At 41.5% G+C, this 19,583-nt stretch overlaps 1 protein-coding gene across 1 annotated transcript; it reads right to left on the bottom strand.

Moving 5' to 3' along the window:
• Window positions 1-307: 307 nt before the first annotated feature.
• tnmd (tenomodulin) lies at window positions 308-18,929 on the bottom strand. The gene is made up of 5 exons (XM_088925524.1): window positions 18,753-18,929; window positions 15,545-15,652; window positions 9,529-9,682; window positions 7,164-7,279; window positions 308-1,527 (listed from the first exon to the last, which is right to left on the bottom strand). Exons 1-5 carry the CDS (start codon window positions 18,855-18,857, stop codon window positions 1,318-1,320), a joined length of 693 nt encoding a protein of 230 aa, XP_088781650.1. The 5' UTR covers window positions 18,858-18,929; the 3' UTR covers window positions 308-1,317.
• Window positions 18,930-19,583: the final 654 nt, after the last annotated feature.

The following is a 19,583-nucleotide window of genomic DNA, read 5'->3' as shown; positions in this document are numbered from 1 at the left end:
TGATTTTGTCCCCAGCACTGCTGCTGTCTATGCAACCACCAGCCACCGAGCAGGATGAGCCTGCTGCTCTCCTGGAATTCCTAATCTGCCCTATGGCCTGTCCTCTGCCGGGGCGTTGCCACTCAGGGGTGGCTGTCAGTGAAGGCAGTGTAAGGGTGTCTGCTGGTGCCACCAACCGTGGCAGAGAGAGAGAGAGAGAGATCTACCCCTGTACTACAGGCGTGAAACTCCAGGAGCAGCCCTGTGACAGCTTGGAAATTTATCACAGAGAAAAACTTAATAAATAGATTTTTACACCACATATCTGCATGATTAAACCTGTAATTTATTAGAGCATGCTAATGTATCACATTAAAAATACTGTAAAAAGGTACAGTTTATCGCATTTCATAATTTATTTTACTGAGGCTATTTTTTTTTTCTCTTTGAGTTGACAAGGAGGGATAAGAGAAGAGCGAAGGGCCCAGAGATTAATGTGCATCACAGAGGGGGGCCTGCCAGTCAAGTCCCTGCAACACTACAAGGGGTAATTGAGTGTCCTGAAGAGTTCTCATACCGAACAAGCAAGTTAATAGTGTTAATATATAAAAAATGCCAACTTAGTGAGTAATTATTTGGGTGAAAAGGCTGAATTTCACTCAGAGGTATATTCACATAAAAAAAACAGACTTCCCTGTTCTTTGTGTGTTATAATGGTGATATCTCAGGCTACAGGCTCAGAAAGGAAAACGGATATGGATAACAAAAATGATTTTAACGAGAAGCAGTGCTGTGAAAAAAATAAAATAGGAAGCCAAGCCAATACAAAGAAATGTGTACTAAAGATACAGGAAAATAGAATAAAAAGGGACAGACAATAATGAAAGTGATTAGGCAGTGGAAACACCTAGTCTAATTGTCAGGGCCCAGATGGAAGACACTGAACATCCTATTGTACGAGAAGAAAGGCTCTTGGCATAAAACACCAGTTGCAGAGCCAGGAATCTTGAATGATTATTATTAAATTCCAAGACTGTAATTTTGTAATGCAATGACTTGAATTTCTTTTGTGAAAGTTAAATAAGGAAAAAAAAATACATGATAAGAAATTGTTAAATTAGAATAGGAATATGTTTTAACATAACCTGTAAACATAAGAAAGTTACAAAATGCTACAAAACGCCTAGTTTAACTTCAAACATACCACCCCCTTATAAAAGCAAGTGAACCCTGAAATTATAGGCACGAGTAATCAAAAAACAGTTCACGTTGTTGATGGTCTGGGACAATCTTGTCCAGTCCAGAGTGTAGATGAGCTTCACGCAGGAGGGCCCTTTTTCAGACCCTTCCAAGCATGCGAGCAATCCACCAGTTGCATGGCATCACAATCCTGCAGATCACGACGCCCCCGTGGTAGTAGTAGGGGTGGGGCATGTAGCCGCCCAGGGGCTGATAGTAACGCTGGCAGAAACGGTAACCACGGCGACACTGCTGGCAGCAGACCCCCGTCTCATCCAGTCTGTCATCCAGCTCGATTCCGTTCTCCCTCTGTGAGGAACAGCAGACACAGGGCAACTCAGAGAACAGGTGTAAGGAGGTGGCTTAACGTTACACCGCCATGCTATAAGAAAGCTCAATGTCTAAACAGAGGGCAGGACGTAACTGACTCGACTGTTAATCGAAGTGTTAATCAGCAGAGGGGGTATGTTTACGAATTGCGCAGAAATACAGCGTGTCTTTCAGCAGCTGGACTCCACACAGCGGGAGAGAGCACATGGCCATAACACACTGCACTGAAGCCACTTAGCACACTGATCCTTTACTCTTTAGCTCTCTTGATGGATCAGGACAAAGCCTTCCCTGACAGCTGCTAGATATCAGAGTTTCTGTAAAAAAAATGCTCAGCTTCCCAAATTTGCTTAATTTGTGTTTGTTGTTCACAATGTACAGTATGCTGTGTTCGAACAACAGCTGTCTTAAGCTCATGTAGTTCTGTAGGTATATTAAAAATGGTACCTTTTATTTGCTGGTACAGTATGTTATACAGTATTTAGACACCTTTTACATGCTGTCTGAACCAGTCTCTTCTGGAATCCTAAAATGAATCTGCTGTCAGATTTACTTTGCTTCCTGTATCTCTGCCCACATTTTGTATTGCTTTCACATCTTTAGTGCTCCCTGACAATCTTCAGTAGAAGTGTTTGTTCACTTGTTTTTCCTTTCCCTCATGAATTGAAATGCATCTCAGTGGTCAGGCATGCTTCTCTGGGCTGCTTTGCTACTAACCTCTTCACTGCAAGTCTAGAGCCCACGTGACCACTGCATCTAACCTGCAGTGCAGCTGCATCATACCGTATCATAACAAAAGTCATCGTAACTGTATTATTACATGATTAATTGAATGCAGAAACACTCTTTTGTAGGCTGATTGCTAAAGATGCCCTGCTCTTCTTCTTCTTCTTCTGTAGTTTTTTTGTTACATGATAGGGTACATGTAAGAATGAAAATGAAAACATTTCATTTTTCTTATATAGACATGGATGAACTGTTAACCACATCTGCTTAACCACTATAATCGCTGCATCACACAGGGAGAATGAGGGCCAGAGCCTGTTCTTTCCTGTACAGCTTCTGTGCGTCCTTTGGCTATCGTGCACTGGGTTTTCTACAGCGCCCAAGAGGATCCTGTGGAGACTCTCACTCATGTGAGCGATAAATGCATGAAGTGAAGAGCATCTCCAATGGAAAGTCGCAGCCAGCAGGCCAGCGCAGGCAGGAGTCAACAGCACCTGTGCTGCAGTGCTCCATGTGCTGTCTGACCAAGCGTCTTTACGGGACAAGTCACCTGGAGCTCTCTACAGCGGAGCACGGAAAACCGGAACTGGGGGCACCGGGCTCGAAGGGGCAAACTGATTATCACTAGAGCTGCACTGACCCTTGTCTCCAAAACAATTCAGATATTGACAGACAGCGCCCAATGTCCATGGCATGTCCTCAGTAGCCCCTCACACACAGCCACACACTTTCTGAATTAGCAGGTGGAGATTCAAATGGACCTGACAAACTGGGATGATGATATTGGTGGGATACCAGAGCAGGCGTTGGGACAGAAGCTCTGGTGGCATTTCTTCCGTGTTTCCTGTGCTGCAGAGAGGTAAAGTCTGTGATCTAACCTACAAGGTGCAATCCCAACCAAGCTGCCATACTTTCACATACAGAGGGAGGAGGAACTTGGCAGGTCAGTGTCAGTATTCTGTGGACGACCAAGCCTTGATTCAGAGCTGCAGGGGCACACTGGCCTGTCCCTGAGGCAGCTGCAGGCAGCAGCTCTGCCGCTGTGCTGAAGGAGAAGAACAAACAACACGATGCTTCGGGGGCGGGGGGCATGAGCAAGGTGGTCGAGAGAATAACGGCGACGTTTAACCTTAACACTGACACCTGAATCAAAATTGCTTTTTTATGAGAAGCTGGAGCAAGTAACAGCATGATGGTAATGCTCTTGATCTGGGTTACCGAGGCATCAAACATGACACAGAACGCCCTTGACCTTTCTTTTTATGACGCTAGGCACACATCTCGGCGCTCCTAGCTTTCCTCTCTGAACCCAGGGTGCCCACTGCAGTTTTGTTCGGGGGCGCTGCTTTCAATTAAAGTGGTCCTGACACCGCTGGATGAGAGGATAATTGCACAATATTTGTTATTGCTGGCAGGACCCCCTTCCCTGCCTCCCCCTCCTGCTCCATCCCCAGGCTCCACTATTTCTTCATCTCCAGCAACAGGCTGAGCTTTGTCTTCCTCCCCAGCAGGCTGTCTTTGACCTTGACTTTAAGTGAAAGGGTCAATCCTAAAGCAATTAGCAGAATAATTATTGTGTAACGAGAATCCTTTGTTTTGCTCTTACGGGAAGGGCCTAGAATTTTATGAGGGTTAAATGAAACCAGAATGCAGTGTACATTGGGTAGAATTATCTGCTCTTCTCTGGATCACTGTGCACATTCACACAAAGCTCTGTGATTTAAGTAGGATTGAAAGGCAGGCTTGCATCCAGAAAGAGTAGCCTAGGGCTGCACGAGAAAAGCTGCACTACAGTCTACCTCCAGCAGGAGGCGATCAAAAACACAGTTCTGACTGTAACATAAGATAAGATCACTTTATTAGCCATATACAATTTCTTGCATTAGGAATTTGTCTTTTCGCATACCCTAGCTTGCTCTCCATGAGACACAGACACACAGACTGGGAGAGAAGTTTGGGGTCAGAGCGCAGGGTCAGCCATTATACAGCACTCCTAGAGCAGTTGGGGTTAAGGGCCTTGCTCAGGGGCCCAACAGAGTAGGACTCCTCTGCCAGCTGTGGGATTTGAAACGGCAACCTTCCAGCCACAGGCACAGATCCTGAGCCACAATGCTACCGCTCCACCCGAAGTGCACTTCTTAATGCACACTGCACTTCATCTGGCACATCTTAATGAGCAAGGATTTATTGCATTTATATATTACTTTTTATATAAAAGGGCACAATTAATATATTTAATCATTTATGATAGCGTGGTAAATATTTTCAGTGGGAGTGGCTAAGCTGTTATTGATTAACGTATTTGCATTTTATGTCAATCTGGTACTCAGTTATTCTACTTTGAAAACATATGTAAACAACGTTCTGCCACAATGGATGATTTAATCAGAGAGACGAAGGCATGCATATGTATTACAGAAAAACAAGTTATTCATAATTCAGCCTGCTTTGGGGGGAAAGTTGGAGGCTTAAAGCTGAAAGTAGGTTCAAATGATGCCAGAAAAAAACTGAATCTTCGTTCAGCCTTTCATCAGAAAATTATCAATGTATGCTGCCCTTTAAAATTCAATACCAACTCAAATCGAATCACTCTTGCATTTACATTTATAATGGCTTGTGGTAGCCAACAGAACACAGTACCTTGGGAAATTTGTCCAACTGGTAATAAACAAGCAACATTAATTAATGATAGGAGTAATTATTTCAGCATTCATTGTGTTTTCAGTCACACATTAAAATATGTGCCAGTCCCTGGAGCATAATCTTAAACATTTAATATGAATGAGCCTGTCATGTAGAAAACTTTGTCAGGACCATTCAATATGAATTCATCAGCACATAACAAGTGGAATGCATTTAAATGATTAATGCTTACTTTTAAATTCTGCTGTTTCTATAAAATTCTGCCCGGGAAAACAAATAAACAACTCACATTTTGTACAATGCAATGAGCACAAGGGGCTGTGCAGGTATCTTGAATCTGGCTAGCTTTTACCTAAGAGGAAAATTAGCCCTCGGCTCCAGTTTGCCCAGGAGAGACAGTGGTTTAATCCGGATCCTAGCCTGCAGTGCTCCCATTTGGAAGGCCCATGTAGCCTGGGCTAAACTGTGAGGGTCACATTGAGGCTACTCAGCTACCTCTAAACATTCCGGTTAGGGCTGTATTTTCAAGTTGGACAGCTGAGCAGACGAGGGCCCAATCATCTAGGAAGCGTATCTGTGGAATGTAGGTCAAGGTCCGTGGTGCAGTTTCTCTAATGCGCCGGGATGAGAGCTATTCAGTTTGAAAGATGTCCAGGAATGCTCCACAGCTCGACGCTTAAGCATGGCAGCTGTGGCGAAAGGTCAGCCTTATATTTCCCGCAAACTCTGTCACCAGAGTTTTAATGATTATTTATGAAAAGTGCACAGCGGGGAAGACTGCTGCGAAATATTAATGCTTCCCCATGGCCAGCCTGCAATGGCATTGTGAGATGAAGGCAAGAACTTAGAGCTTTTAGGAAAGGTCAATGATACCTGCCTTCTCACCAGCCTTCACAAGACACTTGCTGAAGCGTCCAACACAAAATCTGCCTGCTCTGCACTAAGCATGCACGATATGCATTATAAAGTATTCACTTTTGTGAAAGGGGATTTCCTTCTTTTCATTGTAATCATACATTTCCATTTCACTTCTTATTGTTTGGTTGTGTCTTTGCACGTTAAACCTAACAAAAAGTCTAGGGCATCTAACACAGAAGGTGTACCTTAATGCTGTAAAATTCTAAGTATATCTCAGAGTGCAGCTACAGTACCGTAGCCAGGAGACGAAAAACAGGTCTGGACAGAGAACTCAGAGAGTGTCTCACCCGGGCCCAGCTGCTGAATTGGGGTATTCTGGGTCTGCTCACTGTGCTTGGTGCCTGCACCCCTGGGTGACCTGCTTTCTCTGAGCCCAGCAGAGGGGCTGCAGCAGGGTGCTCTCCCTCTCAATGTATTCACTTGTTATTTTTAACGGCTTTGCTGCTAAGCTGCTGCCACAAAACAGGACAGTTTGGGGAAAAGGCAGATTCTTTGAAGAGGAAAAACCATCAAGGCTTCAAAAGGCAATATTAATTAACTTGTGTGTCACAGCCAGTGGAGTCATCTGATAGATAAGATGGATCTGATCTGTTGTTTTCCCTAATTTCTCCAAAGCCCCGTGTCTTAACGCACTGTTATTGGGATTACAATAAAGATATTCACTATAGTGTTTATTTTCTTCTTTTCACTATGGGTAAAACTGGGTTTGTGAGTTTAGGATTGGGCAAGCTGCTACTCAAAGCTTTGCAGCATCTCTGAAGCAACACCTACTCCCCCCTTGAAAAAACAGGCTCCTCCCATGATAAAACGGAATTATTTAGTACATTTTTTAAATTGGATTAGTGGCATTTGTAACTTGTTAATATTGTAAGTGTGTTTTTGTCTTGTATGTACTGACTTTTAGAGTTGTGTGTGCCTGGAACACAATGTTGCCACTGCTGTTGTGCTGTATCTACCAGTTTCTTACTTAAACCTAAGGTGCTTGGCTTTAGGAGCCAGTTAATTAAGGAATAATTAATGAATCCATTCATTCATTAACTAATGACCTGAGGAAAAAATTAAGGAGAATTTTTTTCTAAGGAGAAATTTGAAGAAAACTCACCTTACTATACAGTACTATTCCCTTGTGTTCAAGAAAGTTCATTCTGTAATGTCATTGATTGTTTAAAATTTTGCTCATTTTTAAAAAGGGCCCATTGACAAGTATTTTGCACCATTAAATAACTGTTTTTTAAACTTTCCATTCTGTGGTAAAACAGGACATGAGGAGAGCTATCACGTGTCCACTCCCAGGTCGTCAACGCTGCACGGGTAAACGGAGAACTCACGTAGTCGTTGACGTCCAGGTAATCTGTGACATCACGGGCCTGCCGCCGACCTTTCACCCCAGCCTCGGAAGACTCCTTTTCCACCTCCGCGTCCGCAGTGTCATGGAGCTTGGCGTCTGTGAGGGCAGGACACAGAGGAACAGTGGTGAGAGCATCTTCACAGGTGATCTTTAATGAGAACATAAGGCTCCAGAGTTATCTCACCCATAACACTCTCAAGCTCAGAAACATGAAACCAAGCCCAAACAAAACTGGGGTATTAATATTATGTGACTGTGTCTCGTTTTCAGAACCTCTTCTTTGATCCAAATGCAAAAATAATTTGAACAATAGAGATACAGTACTTTCTTCCTAGAATTAAGAATCTTAACAGTATTTCTTAAAGACATGTGGTAGAAACTTTTAATTTATTGTAAGAGAAAGGTATAGATGCATATACGGTATAACAGTACAATATACGGCTACAGATAAACCACCTCAAGAATAATCATTATAATAATTATCTGGAACCGTGTTTTTCATACAACATAAATTCTAATGCTCCTGAGAGGCAATTAACATGCAACTTATGCATTAAAGGAAGTGTAGCCAGCGATGACAAATTTGTGAAAAGATGTCCAATAGAGACCTGGGAAGCTATCAGGCTGACCTTCTTCTGCCACGAAACGCAAAAGCAACTGAATGATGACAACAGATAGTGGCCTGAGAGATAACCAGCCTCTGTGGCCCGTCAGAAACCAGACACGCACCTCTCTGCCTGACAGCCCTGTGCTGTATGCTAATGAGCTAATAATGTCCTGTTTGAAACACTAGCAATCAAACAGCTTCATCAGTACGTTCCCTTGAAAAGCTTGTGCAGGGGGTTACAAAAAAGAAATCTAAAGGCTGCTGCAAGGTGATGTATTGTTAGGTGGCCTGTAAGCATGGTGCTCCCTTCCTGTGGCGTCGCTGTGTGCGTCGGTCTGCTGGGACGCGTGTCACCATGTATTCATCTCTATTCGTCCGAATGTTTCACTCAAAAGTCCACCTTCAGCATGTCAGAGAGAAATTTCACTACAGCGCAGTGAACTACAAACAGAGGAGTTTACTACTGTTACGACCCCGAGCGTCTGGAGGTAAAGGGGTGTAACATTTAGGATAGTTGTTGGATGCAGGTGGGTGCTGGTGAGGGACTTAGGAACATGATAACAAGTGTTGGTGCCGAAAGTGATTATTTTAAGGTGAATAAGTGACTGGTACGTAATAGGACACAGTAACACACAGGGAAAGGGAACTAGAGTGGTGCCACAGAAAAGAAAATAAACACACAAAATGGAGCTGGCCAAGGAAGTGAGGGAAAGCTGACCTAACTACAGAAGAAAACCCGAAACACTCGGTCTTCGGCGTCTTCTAACGCCCTAGCTAACCTCCACTGACTACCCAAAACCATACAAGACAAACGGCACTCACCCATACTAAACTAGTGTAACTAATACAGAAATCAACTACGTGTGCAGAATGTACCCAACGACCTAAACTAACCCAATACACAAGAGTTCACACAAATATACAAGTGAACTACAAATACCAAGGGGAAAACGAGAGTGGACACAAGTAACAGGGTACAAAAGAGCACAGAGGTTGTTACAATACGTCTGGACAAGGTAATAGCTAAACAAGGATAAACACAAACAAACAAAATGAAAGTACAAGGAAACGAACACAAACCAACAAAAGCCGAAGCTATACAAAAACACACACACACACAAAGTGAAACAAATCAGAAGCAAAAACCAAAAGCGAAGTGAAACGAAACCAGAGCTGAGCTGAGCAGGACCCAAGACAAATGAAAGGCCCATTCATTTTGAAAACCTCCAAGTTATATACTGAATAAGCTTCATTCTGATTGGCCGAGAAGCTGATTGATGATGACGTAATAAGGAAACGATGGTGTAATGATGGACCAATCGGGGAGGGAAAACAATCAAGGTCAGGAAGTGTGGAACATAGCAACAAAAACACACATGGACCACACACTGGGACATAACAACTACACTGGTTAAATTTAGTCTAAATAGATGAAGATCACTTTTGTGTAGAATCAGCAGAAACAAGTTTTTAATCAATTAAACGTTTTATATACATAATAAAAACTGCCTTTTCTTTTTCAGTTATCTATCTGGCTAACATTACATTATGCTCATACCGGATCAGAAGAAACATTCCACAATTATTAAAAAAGTCTCAGACGACAAAATGTATTCCATGATGAAATGGGTTATTTGTCTACCTGATTTACACCCTTGGCAGCATCTTTTTGATTTAGAGTACAAACAGAAACCTTCCCAGACCTTCCCAGCCCTGCCCTGCGTGGAGGAGAGCTTACCGTTCAGAGATGAGGGGTGGATCCAGTGCACGGGCAGGTGTTCACACATTTCTGAGATTCTGGAGCTGAGCAGGACAGCTCGGTTCTCAATGGGCTCCTCTGCAGGGACCCAGACCTGTGAGTCTTCAAACTGCGTATCTGCAATCTCCGCGCCCTGCCATCAAGAAAGACATGCAGAGAGGGGAGGAAAACAGCCCTGCCTTCATTTCTCATCCCTTTGGTCTGTCTTCAGAAGGCTTTACCTGTCAAAAGCAACTAAACTAATCTTTTTATTCCGAGCTTTACTCATAGTAGTTCATGTTTCAGTTTCTCCAAGCACAGTAATTTTACACAGAACTTTCAAGTCACACTTGTAACGTGCTCATCTGTCTCTCTGTGGTGTTCCATGTTGTTTTACAACAACAATGTATTTTATAGCAGCTTTAAAAGCAAGCATCTCAAAGCATTTCACACTACATAAAAACACATTACACAATAAAATATAATTAAAGAAAATTACTAAGCAAATAAAACAAAGCAGATATGAAGACAATTTATCACCTTGGTTTATTACAACACCATACTACATACTACTTAATTATCTTTACCACTGTACAATGCAGTAAAGCTCTTAAAGACAAGACATACTGTATGTATATAAGAGATAATATATAATATAATACATAATATAAGACATACTGTATAATACTCCTCAAAATTTTGTAGGGACCTCCTCTACAACTCGACGTCCCTGCCAGCTCACTATATGCTGTGTAATTAATTGTACCAGTAACTACAGACCCTTCAAAACACAACCTGGATGCAAAAGTGACAAAAGATGCTTAGTATTGCCGGACTTTCTTATGAATGAAACCATTACAGTTTGTGTAGTGACTGTAGCAAGAGGAAGGCCTTTGTCAGTATTTAAAGTGCACAGCCCTCATGTCTAATAAACTACAACACCCCCCTCCCTCGATCTCACCCAAAACCTGAACACATTAATACCCTTAATTTATGGAGACTTGAGTTCATGAGCTGTAAAGTAAACTATTATTACTTAATGATTGTGAATGCGTGTCATTTCCATTTAATAAAGATATATGAAGCTACTTGGGTAATTTATTCATATATAGCACAAATAAATTTGTGTGTTGCTCATTTAATCAAATGCATATGCAAATGTTGTTCATGGACCAATGTTAATTAGTGTGTGAAACAGAAAACAGTTCTCTTGACAAATGTTTTCACTAGATTCTTTTCTTGGAGTCTAAAGCTTAATTGCACATTAGTTAAGCTTGATATAAAGCCTTGGAGCTAAACTGTAAATCTTTAGAATTTATATTAAACTATTGTATCCAAATGATTTTGCTGTTGCTTTAATAACAGTGCATTTCCTCTCCGGAAGCTTCAGAGAGAGGTGATATGAGAAGAGAATACGATAATAGATGCTGCTGTTCCAGGGGAGGTTATACTGTGTGTTCAGCAGGGGTGCACAGTGAGCAGAACATGGCAGGCACTGACGGTGCAGTGTTGGCCCTGCAAGGGTGGTCCGGGTTCGAGTCAGGGGATCTCTGTCTCACCGCGCTGCTGTCGCAGTGGCGCCTGTGAGCTGGCAGTGGGGGCGAGCTGTGGCCCTGGCTGTGATGCCAGCTCTTGAACTGGTACTGCAGACTTGCGGTGTGAGTAAGAGGTGGTTGCCCACACAAGTGCTCACTTCTGTGGGAACAGTGCGTTGCTGGTGCTGATTGAGCAGCTGTACTAGTGAGCTGTTTCCACAGTAAGGCAGGTAAAAGGAAACGTTTGGCCAATCTCAATTTGGAAAAATAGAACTAGAAGAAAGCATGTAGTTGCTCTGACTGCCTCAATATTTTACCAGTCCCCAGTGGTTTTTCTAGCCTTTGATACTTTCTCAATCTTTTACCCATTATAACAAACAAAAGGTGGTTATGAATACATATCTGCTTACAGCCTGCGCTGTTTTCCTTTGCTGGAGAATTTAAAAACCTATAGAAAAAAAAAGTATTTTAATTGCCCTTTTTAACTGTTAAAGGAAATAAAGTATTCCTTACAAGTAAATAGAGGTTATGACACAGATTTCAGTACAACATGACTTCAGTTTCAGAGTTGAGAAATGAACCAATAATTTGTAAGAGAGGATGCCTTGGGGGAGTTGTGAAGGTCATTACTCAAGAGTGGAATAAAAACCGTGCACACCAGAGCAGCCCCAATATTGCATGATAATTAGAATTTTATAGGCTGCAAACACCTATAAGGTTCCTTGGTGTTGACGGTGTTATGCTGAGTGTGGCCCCAGGCATTTTCAGGAACAGGACCTCCTCTCACAATCTGATTCTCACAGGCTTCTCCTGGTGAGAAATAGTTCTGCTCATGCACAAGGAGAAGAAATTAAACACAAAACATGGGCAGTACACTCTAACACTTAATGGTGTTTTATAACCATTAATATCTTTCTATATCTCTTTCAGGAAGCTATATTTAAAGTATATATCTGATATACAAAATTCATTAACAACTGGGTCTGTTAAGAGTGTGTAGAGTGCTAAGGAGGAGCACAGCTCTTTGCAGTAATACTTGATGTCCAGTTGCAACCTGCCAGACTCCTTCATCACTGACCGTGACTGGAGCAGCCACCTAATAATTTTGAGCAGTCTGAGATGTGGCCCTTTAAAAGTGAAAGTGGCCCCTGTGTGAAATCTTCATATACAGTCTTCTCTACAAATACTGGCTATGTACAAATACTTCCTCAACACATATGTGATTCTTGAGGTTTTTTTGCTGAGAAAGTGAACAAGTCTGTTTTCTCTTAAATGAAATTCATAATTAAAGAAAGGTTTAGATGAAAGATTTGTTTAATCATGCGGACAATTAACCTGTTCAAAAGGGTGTGATACCTGGACTTCAGCTGCACTCTGCCAGCTTCTCTTCAGGGTTGTATGAGGTTCAGATTTCCAGGTTTGTGAAAGGTTGAGGGCCTCCTTTTCTCCAGTAAGGGTTGTAATTTAAAGGTGATTTGTTCTGTTTTGATGATTTACAAAGTCAAGGCAACCATATGGATTCCCGTGAAACAGAAAGTTTGTGTTTATAAACGTTTTGCACCTGTTTTGCAATTGAGTGGATTTCAGAGTATCATGTATCTTAGGTACAGAGTAAACTAGTTTTGTCTCCAAAAAAACTTTCCCATGCTGTACAACCGTATGCTGTACTTGTAATGATCTTTATTTACATTTTGCTCATCCTGATATTTACTTTCAAAATTTAGTTAGCTCTCTTTAGAATTTGTAAATCAGGTCTAATTTTAGACTTCTGAAGTATAGTAAAACATGAATATTTACTTTCAGCCAAAAGATAAAGGAACTGGAACTTGACAAACCACAGATGGCAAATTCGTAGCTTTCTCTGAGCAAGAAACAAAAAAAGAAAAAAAGGAAACTTGCTCAAAAGTGAGGGCGTGTAAAAATCAAACACAAGTCAAAACTGCCAGGACCTTTGAATTAATTTGCACTGTTTCAGTGAAGATGCCAAAGCTGAATTGAAAAGAGACAAAGTTTGTGAGGGGTCCATGTGAGAGAAAGTGCCTTTGCTTCCTCTCAACAGTTTCACACACAACACATTCATTCCTTCACAGCACAAAGCACCAGGGAGCTCTCAGGTTGGATGATGAGAACCAAGTCACCTGTTGCTCCAGCTGCTCAAAATCCTAATCGTTCCTGACATCATCTTTTTCAAAGCTGTCAAATACAGCATATCACAAGCAAACTCCTCTTTACACATTTTGCCTCCTGCACCCCTCCTCCAGCCCATGTCCTCCTGTGCAGGTGGCCCTTGGTTCACTCCTCTGTCTGCAGGGGGGCCCCAGCCTGCTGGTCCTCCAGACAGGGGGACGACACTCAGTAAACATTGTCTCACAATTCTAGGGTGTGGTGAATTGCGCTGTCTGCTGCTCTCGCAGCTGTGGATGCTGCTTATGTGACTGAGCTGGCAGTGAGGCTTTCCTTCTGTATTTTGGACTGTGTCCCTACTTTCCTGCTCAAATTTTGCATCTTGACTTTTAGACAGTCCATCACTATCTTTATCAATGTGTCCCTGAAAGTTTTCATTGTACTTACATGCCTAATCTGCGGGCCATTACAGCTGTGTTTCAAAGACCTGGCCTGGGCCTCGAAGCACTTCAGAACATCAGTCCTCTTTGTAATCTGACTTTTCTCCAGAATTCCTGGAACAGGCAGTGGCAGCTCAATTACAATCTCATTTTGTAACTAATGAGCTCTCTGAACCTTTCACGTCTGTGTTTATACAGGTGCCTATACAAAGACACAGCACTGAATCAGCCCTTGTTAAGGTATTTAATAATTTGCTGATGTGTCATAACTCTTGGACTGTAAATGTTCTCCTCCTTCTAGATTTAAATGTAGTTTTATATATTGCTAATCATGGTGTTCTTCTGCTTTGTAGGGATACCCATAGTCATAGTCATATGGATAGTCATAAATCACTGACGCTTCCTTTAAATTGATTTGTCTCCTGATAGGAGCTTATATGTAAATCCTGGTTATGTGAAATATGATAATGTCCCAGTTACTCAAGGTGTTCCACAGGTTCTCTACTGGGACCTTCACAGTTTAGTATTTACATGTTGTCTCTTGGTTAGGTTAATTGTCATCACAGACTTGGGTTTCTATGTTTACGACACTCACATTTACTTGCATGTGTAATTATATACTACAGCAGCATTTTTAACTTTACAGGTGTCCATCTTACACAATATACAGTACATACCTTTATTTCATCGACATTTACCTACTGCAATGCCTGACTTACTGCACTATCACTGAAGCTACAAAAGAGGATTGAGTGTGTCCAGAGCTGCTCCTTGTGTAAAAACTAAAGGTACTGTATGTGAGAACATAACTTCCATCCTCGTTACACTGCATTGCCTCCCTTTGAAATTTAGAGAGCTTTCTAAAGTTCTCCTGCTCATGCATAAGGCACAAACGAATGGTCTACAGTAGTTCCAGGTTATCTTTAAGGATGAACTGCATAGGCATACAGCTTAGCTCTTAGGCTGAGATCTGCTGCTTCAGGCCCCCTCACTCTGCCAAAGACCAGGTATCAGATCGTGGGCCACGGAGCTCTCATGTGCAGAACCACATCGCTGCTTGACCAAATGCTGTCAATCCATCCTGGGCCAAAGTAGGCTGACCTGAATCTTGACCTGCATATCCAATTCCCACTCTGCAACCCAGTATGCTGGGCAGCTGTGAAAGCCCTCCAAGAAAGACTTGTGAGTTCAACACATTGGGCCATATTGGATGAGAAAGGACTGAGCAGAGGGTATAATGACCACGGTGGCATGGAGCACAAATGAAAAAACAACATGCAGAAGACAACGGCACTACTTCCTAATGACTCATAGGTCACCTGAGCTTCTTCTCACGAGTGTGGGAGACAGAAGAGAGTGCGAAGAATTGCATTGCCCCAGGGTCAGCAGAAATCCAAGGAGTAAACACCTTCAAATCCCATTTTAATAGCTTACTTTTTTTTTCTCAGGGCCTTTTATTCCTTTCCTAAAGGCTATTTACCCAAAACGATGGGCGCAGTCAATTAAAGATTAATGTAGGTTGAAAGACTGTGAATGAATGCAAACATACTCCTGCAGTCAAGCAGGGACGAGGCATCACGACTGCTGTGTGAAACTGTCCTGAAAGGCACACTGCACCTGTACGGCCCGTACACTGGTGTTGTGAGGGCGTCTTTAAAATGAGTCTGCTCTGTGAGTTACTATAGAGTAGGGGACCCACATTCAAGCTCTAGGGAAGCAGCAAGGGAAATATTTTTTGCACTATTTTTTGGTTATTTCTTATCACCCTAAGGAGGAGATTAATACCTTGCCAAATATATCTTAGTTTGATAAGTATTCTTCTGTGAGTCTGACAAATTCTGTGTAATAAAACAAAGTTATTTATACCAACTGCTTCCAGCTGAAAATCCAAAGTATTCCTAGGAGAGCAGCTCTCACCTCCACGTCCATGTCTTCCCGCTGCACTGCTGTGATTTCAGGAAACTCTTTGGTTTGCGCCCTGATGTAGCATCTCTGATGTCTGGCAAAGAGGACTGCAGCTATTCCCTTGGCAAGGAAAGACAAAGGTAAAAAACTGTCACTGGGATAAAGCACAGTTATTGTTAGTATCAGTCTGCAACAAATATTTTTCTATTTTAGGACAGCAAAAAAGACTCTCCTTCAACAGCGGTGTTAAAGAATTCCCAATGTTCCCCAGCTGCCGCAATATTTCTGCAAGAAGGTTTAGTCTTTAAAAAACACACACACACACACACACACAAAAGGGTTAAACTGAAATGCTCTGAAGTCACCACGGGCTTCAAGTACTTCTCCTGAAACCAGATCGTTGATCCTCTGCCAAACAGATTCCTTCCCTTTGCACTAGTGGAAAAAAATCCATCTCACAGGCCTAAATATTTCATTGGATTTGTTTCCAGGGACATACCCAGTGTCTCTTCTCCTGCAGGAAAACACCGAAACCGAATCTGATTTCAGTGGTAAAGGAAAAACAAACCATTATATAAAACTAGACTCTGGGACTGGTTTTCATTTGAAATATTTCATCTTTTTTCTCACTTCAGTGCTACAGTTGGTTATTTTTTCTTTCAAAATAAAGACTACCATGAAAATCAGCCACCTCCAATGATGCACTAATTACTTTTACACAATAACATCTCTAACATTTTATCAATCAGTTAATATAATTAAACAGATGCCTTTTTTCCTTTTAAATCACTAAAATTTAAAAATCTGATATAAATGATACCTGCTTTAATCATGCATACATAATTACCTTTAAAAAAATAAAACACCGAATGCAGGCATAGCTACACGTTTAGACCTCCTCGCTGTGATGGGCTCCTGCTTAATTTGCTGTAATAGTAATCCTCCACACTAAAGAAAGAACAATCTAGAGATGAGATGATTACAAAGGTTGTTCAACCAGAAAATAAAGAAAAGACAGTTCATTAAAGGGAAAAGCAATGGGAAGAGGATGCGATTAAAAATAAAATGTCAAAATACCACCTCATGGTTTTACTGATTAAATAAACATAGATACAGAAACAGCTTCCCGTTGAACAATTATCTGATTGTGACCATCAACCATCCCAGCTGCTCTGTGTAACGCAGGGAGAGGTGAGGGATCACCATTCTAATCTCCGTTGTATCAGTTGTTTCTTTCTGTTTGCATTTATGGGCTGTCAGTGCCAATGACATGCCGAGGAAATAATACTAAGGATGCATCCTTTCAAATTATCTGTGAGCCTGCTTCACGAAATTAATAAACACAACTCAGTGTGTCTCACTGGCAGTGTGTTTCACAGCAAAGTGCTGAACTAGTTACAATGACTTGCTCAAAAGTCTCAAGTGTTTTTCACATGGATTAGAAAAGTATCCAAACTGCATGTGAAAGTGGGTGTAAATATATATATATAAAAATGTAAATAAAATGTTATCACATAGAAAAGATGAAGAAACACAATTATTTAGAAAAGCACATTTGAATGTCAGAGCCTCACAGATGTGTATTTATATTTTGTATTAAATTAAGAAATGTGAGACGTTGGCTCATCTGGTTTGAATTAAACAGAAGACTTGGAATTTGGTGATATGAGCTTCTTTTTCTGTGCCTCTACAGCCCACATTCCTACACTGCCAAGAAGCCTTGAGCAGTACAGCCTTCTGATCCTTAGACATTTCCAAGGCAAAGGTTTCTAGACGAAGTGGTACTGTCATTTAAATCTATATTTATACTGTTTTTATCTGTACCAATAATTGTTATTACAAATTTATTTGGCTGATGCTTTCATCCAAAGTGATTGACATTATCACCTGTTTATGCAGCTGGGTTTGTTAACAAGAGCAGTTTGGGATTAAGTACTTTGGTCAAGAATATAACATCATCGTCTCAGCTGGGAATCCAAACCCACATCCTTCCAGATATGAGGACAGAACCCTGAGCACAGGGTTACCCTGGTTTCTTGTAGGTAAGTTTATTGCAAGGTTCTAGTCCCTGCAGGTTCCACCAGAAAACAAGAGAGCTTTTTAGGAAACAAAAGAACAAAACAATAATAACAGGAGTGGAAACGCATGGAAAGCACACTGAAGAGAACAATAAGCACCTCTCTATGTACTGAAGGGTGGCTGGAATCTGTAACAAGCATCCCAGCCATGTTGTCAAAACTTGACAAATTCTTTCAAATGACTGGGTAAGTTCCTCAGATCAATCAGCTGTTAACAACCAGACAAGTTTCCTTTTGAAATCTTTATGTTCTTAATGCTACTGTAAACCCATGGATCTCGGCTAACCATTGCTACACCTGTAACCCGATTGGAGAGCTCTGCTGACCATGACTACACCTCAGAGCTCTGCTTGTTTCTTTTAGAACTGAGGCCTGTGTGCTGTGACTGTAAATAACAAAGCAATGAAGATAATTCCACTGAAGCAATAGGACCAGAGTGTCCAGCTGCTGCCTTTTTGATAGCAGGCTGGCGGAAGGAGAGAGCGAGAATGTGTATGTGGGGGGTTCTTTTATGAAGAATAAAGAACAAATTTTGCTGGTGATTGTTATCGAAAATAAATTTCCAGTGTTTGAATACAAGCAATTTTGCACGACAAAAGGGCAAAAGATGTTCCATGTAATATTCATCAAAGACATCCCTTAAGACTATTAAAAATGAAAGACAAAGGGACCAGCTACTACGAGCAATGATATAGGTCCAGAGTTTTAAAGCCTGCATTGTAGTGAACAATTGGTTCACCGCACACTGGAGACAAGGTCAATAATTAATACTGCTCTCCTCCTGTCGGCAAAGAGACCAGAGACAGATTCACAATGAGCTAACTCCATTGTATACCACGGAATAACAAAAGACATCTGAAAGAAAAGAAGCGAGGCAATCTGTGAAAAAATGAAAATCTCAAAAGATTTTGACAAGAACGAGGCTAAGGTTTCAGTTTCAGTTTTCTGTCCTGAAACGCTTCTAGTTTATACAGTATCGCTCCTACCAAAAATACACGATTAATGACATAAACTCTACTTCCCTGGCAGATTCGCTTGAAGCTTAATTGTTTAATATGCATTTTCACCTCCTCATAAGAACTAAGTTTTTGGATACAATGCATAATTAGTTTTTAAATGAAGAATCTGAATCTGCGTATTACATTTTTAAAGTCGTGAACCTCCAGGACTTCGTCGGTGCCGTTCCCTGTCCGGAAGATCTCCAGCCGGTTGGCGGGGTCGATCTCCATCAGACTGTCCACCTCCATCCCGTCCAGCAGCACGCGGTACTGCAAGCCGTACACCTGCAAGAAGAGCACAGGACAGCGTCACGTGGACCATGGCTTTCGGACAGCCACAGCACGCTAATACAGCACAGGAGAGCCAGGGCGAGCTGGGAGACAGTACATAGTGCAAAGCCACTATTGTGAACCACAATGTGAACCATAAATGATTTTAGATCGATAAGTGAGCTAATTATTAATACTTCTCAGTGATTGTTGATATTTCATAAGTGCAGGGCTTGCAGTGTATTGTGCAAAATATCAAGAGTTTAAAAATGTAATTATATGTGTTAACATAATACAATGTGTTTCTTGAAACTTTTAAGTTGAGAGCCTGAATTCACAGGGCTGACATGTTGCAAATCAACTTGAATTAAATGGTCCTACTCAAGGGTTACCAGATTATACAGGGAGACTTTTTTGCTGTGCATATTCGTAGCAGTTTTTCTTTAGTCTGCAGCTGAAGTCACTGAACTCAGTTTTTTGTCCTTTGGTTGAGTATACACAGGTAACTCTTCCAAAGAAGAATGATTTATGCCTACTAGCCTAAACACACAGCACACACTGCCTGATGAATATTTATGCAAGAGTAATGTTTTTTTTAGCTGGAGTATTATTTCAAAGATCTCAAAGCAGTCTTCAATAAAGACACAAGTTTGCTCTTTGAACTCTTAACAATATGCAGCTCCTGAAGAAATAAACAATGGCTTT

Source organism: Atractosteus spatula, chromosome 9, assembly GCF_055471065.1.
Source record: "Atractosteus spatula isolate fAtrSpa1 chromosome 9, fAtrSpa1.hap1, whole genome shotgun sequence".
Lineage (NCBI taxonomy): Eukaryota > Metazoa > Chordata > Actinopteri > Semionotiformes > Lepisosteidae > Atractosteus > Atractosteus spatula.
This window is presented reverse-complemented; position numbering and strand designations above follow the sequence as displayed.

Excerpts from the sequence above, each read along its gene's own strand:
- tnmd (XM_088925524.1), bottom strand. The coding sequence starts at position 18,857 with ATGGAGGTGGACAGTCTGATGGAGATCGACCCCGCCAACCGGCTGGAG. Across the intron at positions 15,653-18,752 it reads AGGTTCACGACTTTAAAAAT|GGAATAGCTGCAGTCCTCTT; the intron begins GTAATACGCAGA and ends TTCCTTGCCAAG. Across the intron at positions 9,683-15,544 it reads GGGAAGACATGGACGTGGAG|GGCGCGGAGATTGCAGATAC; the intron begins GTGAGAGCTGCT and ends TCTTGATGGCAG.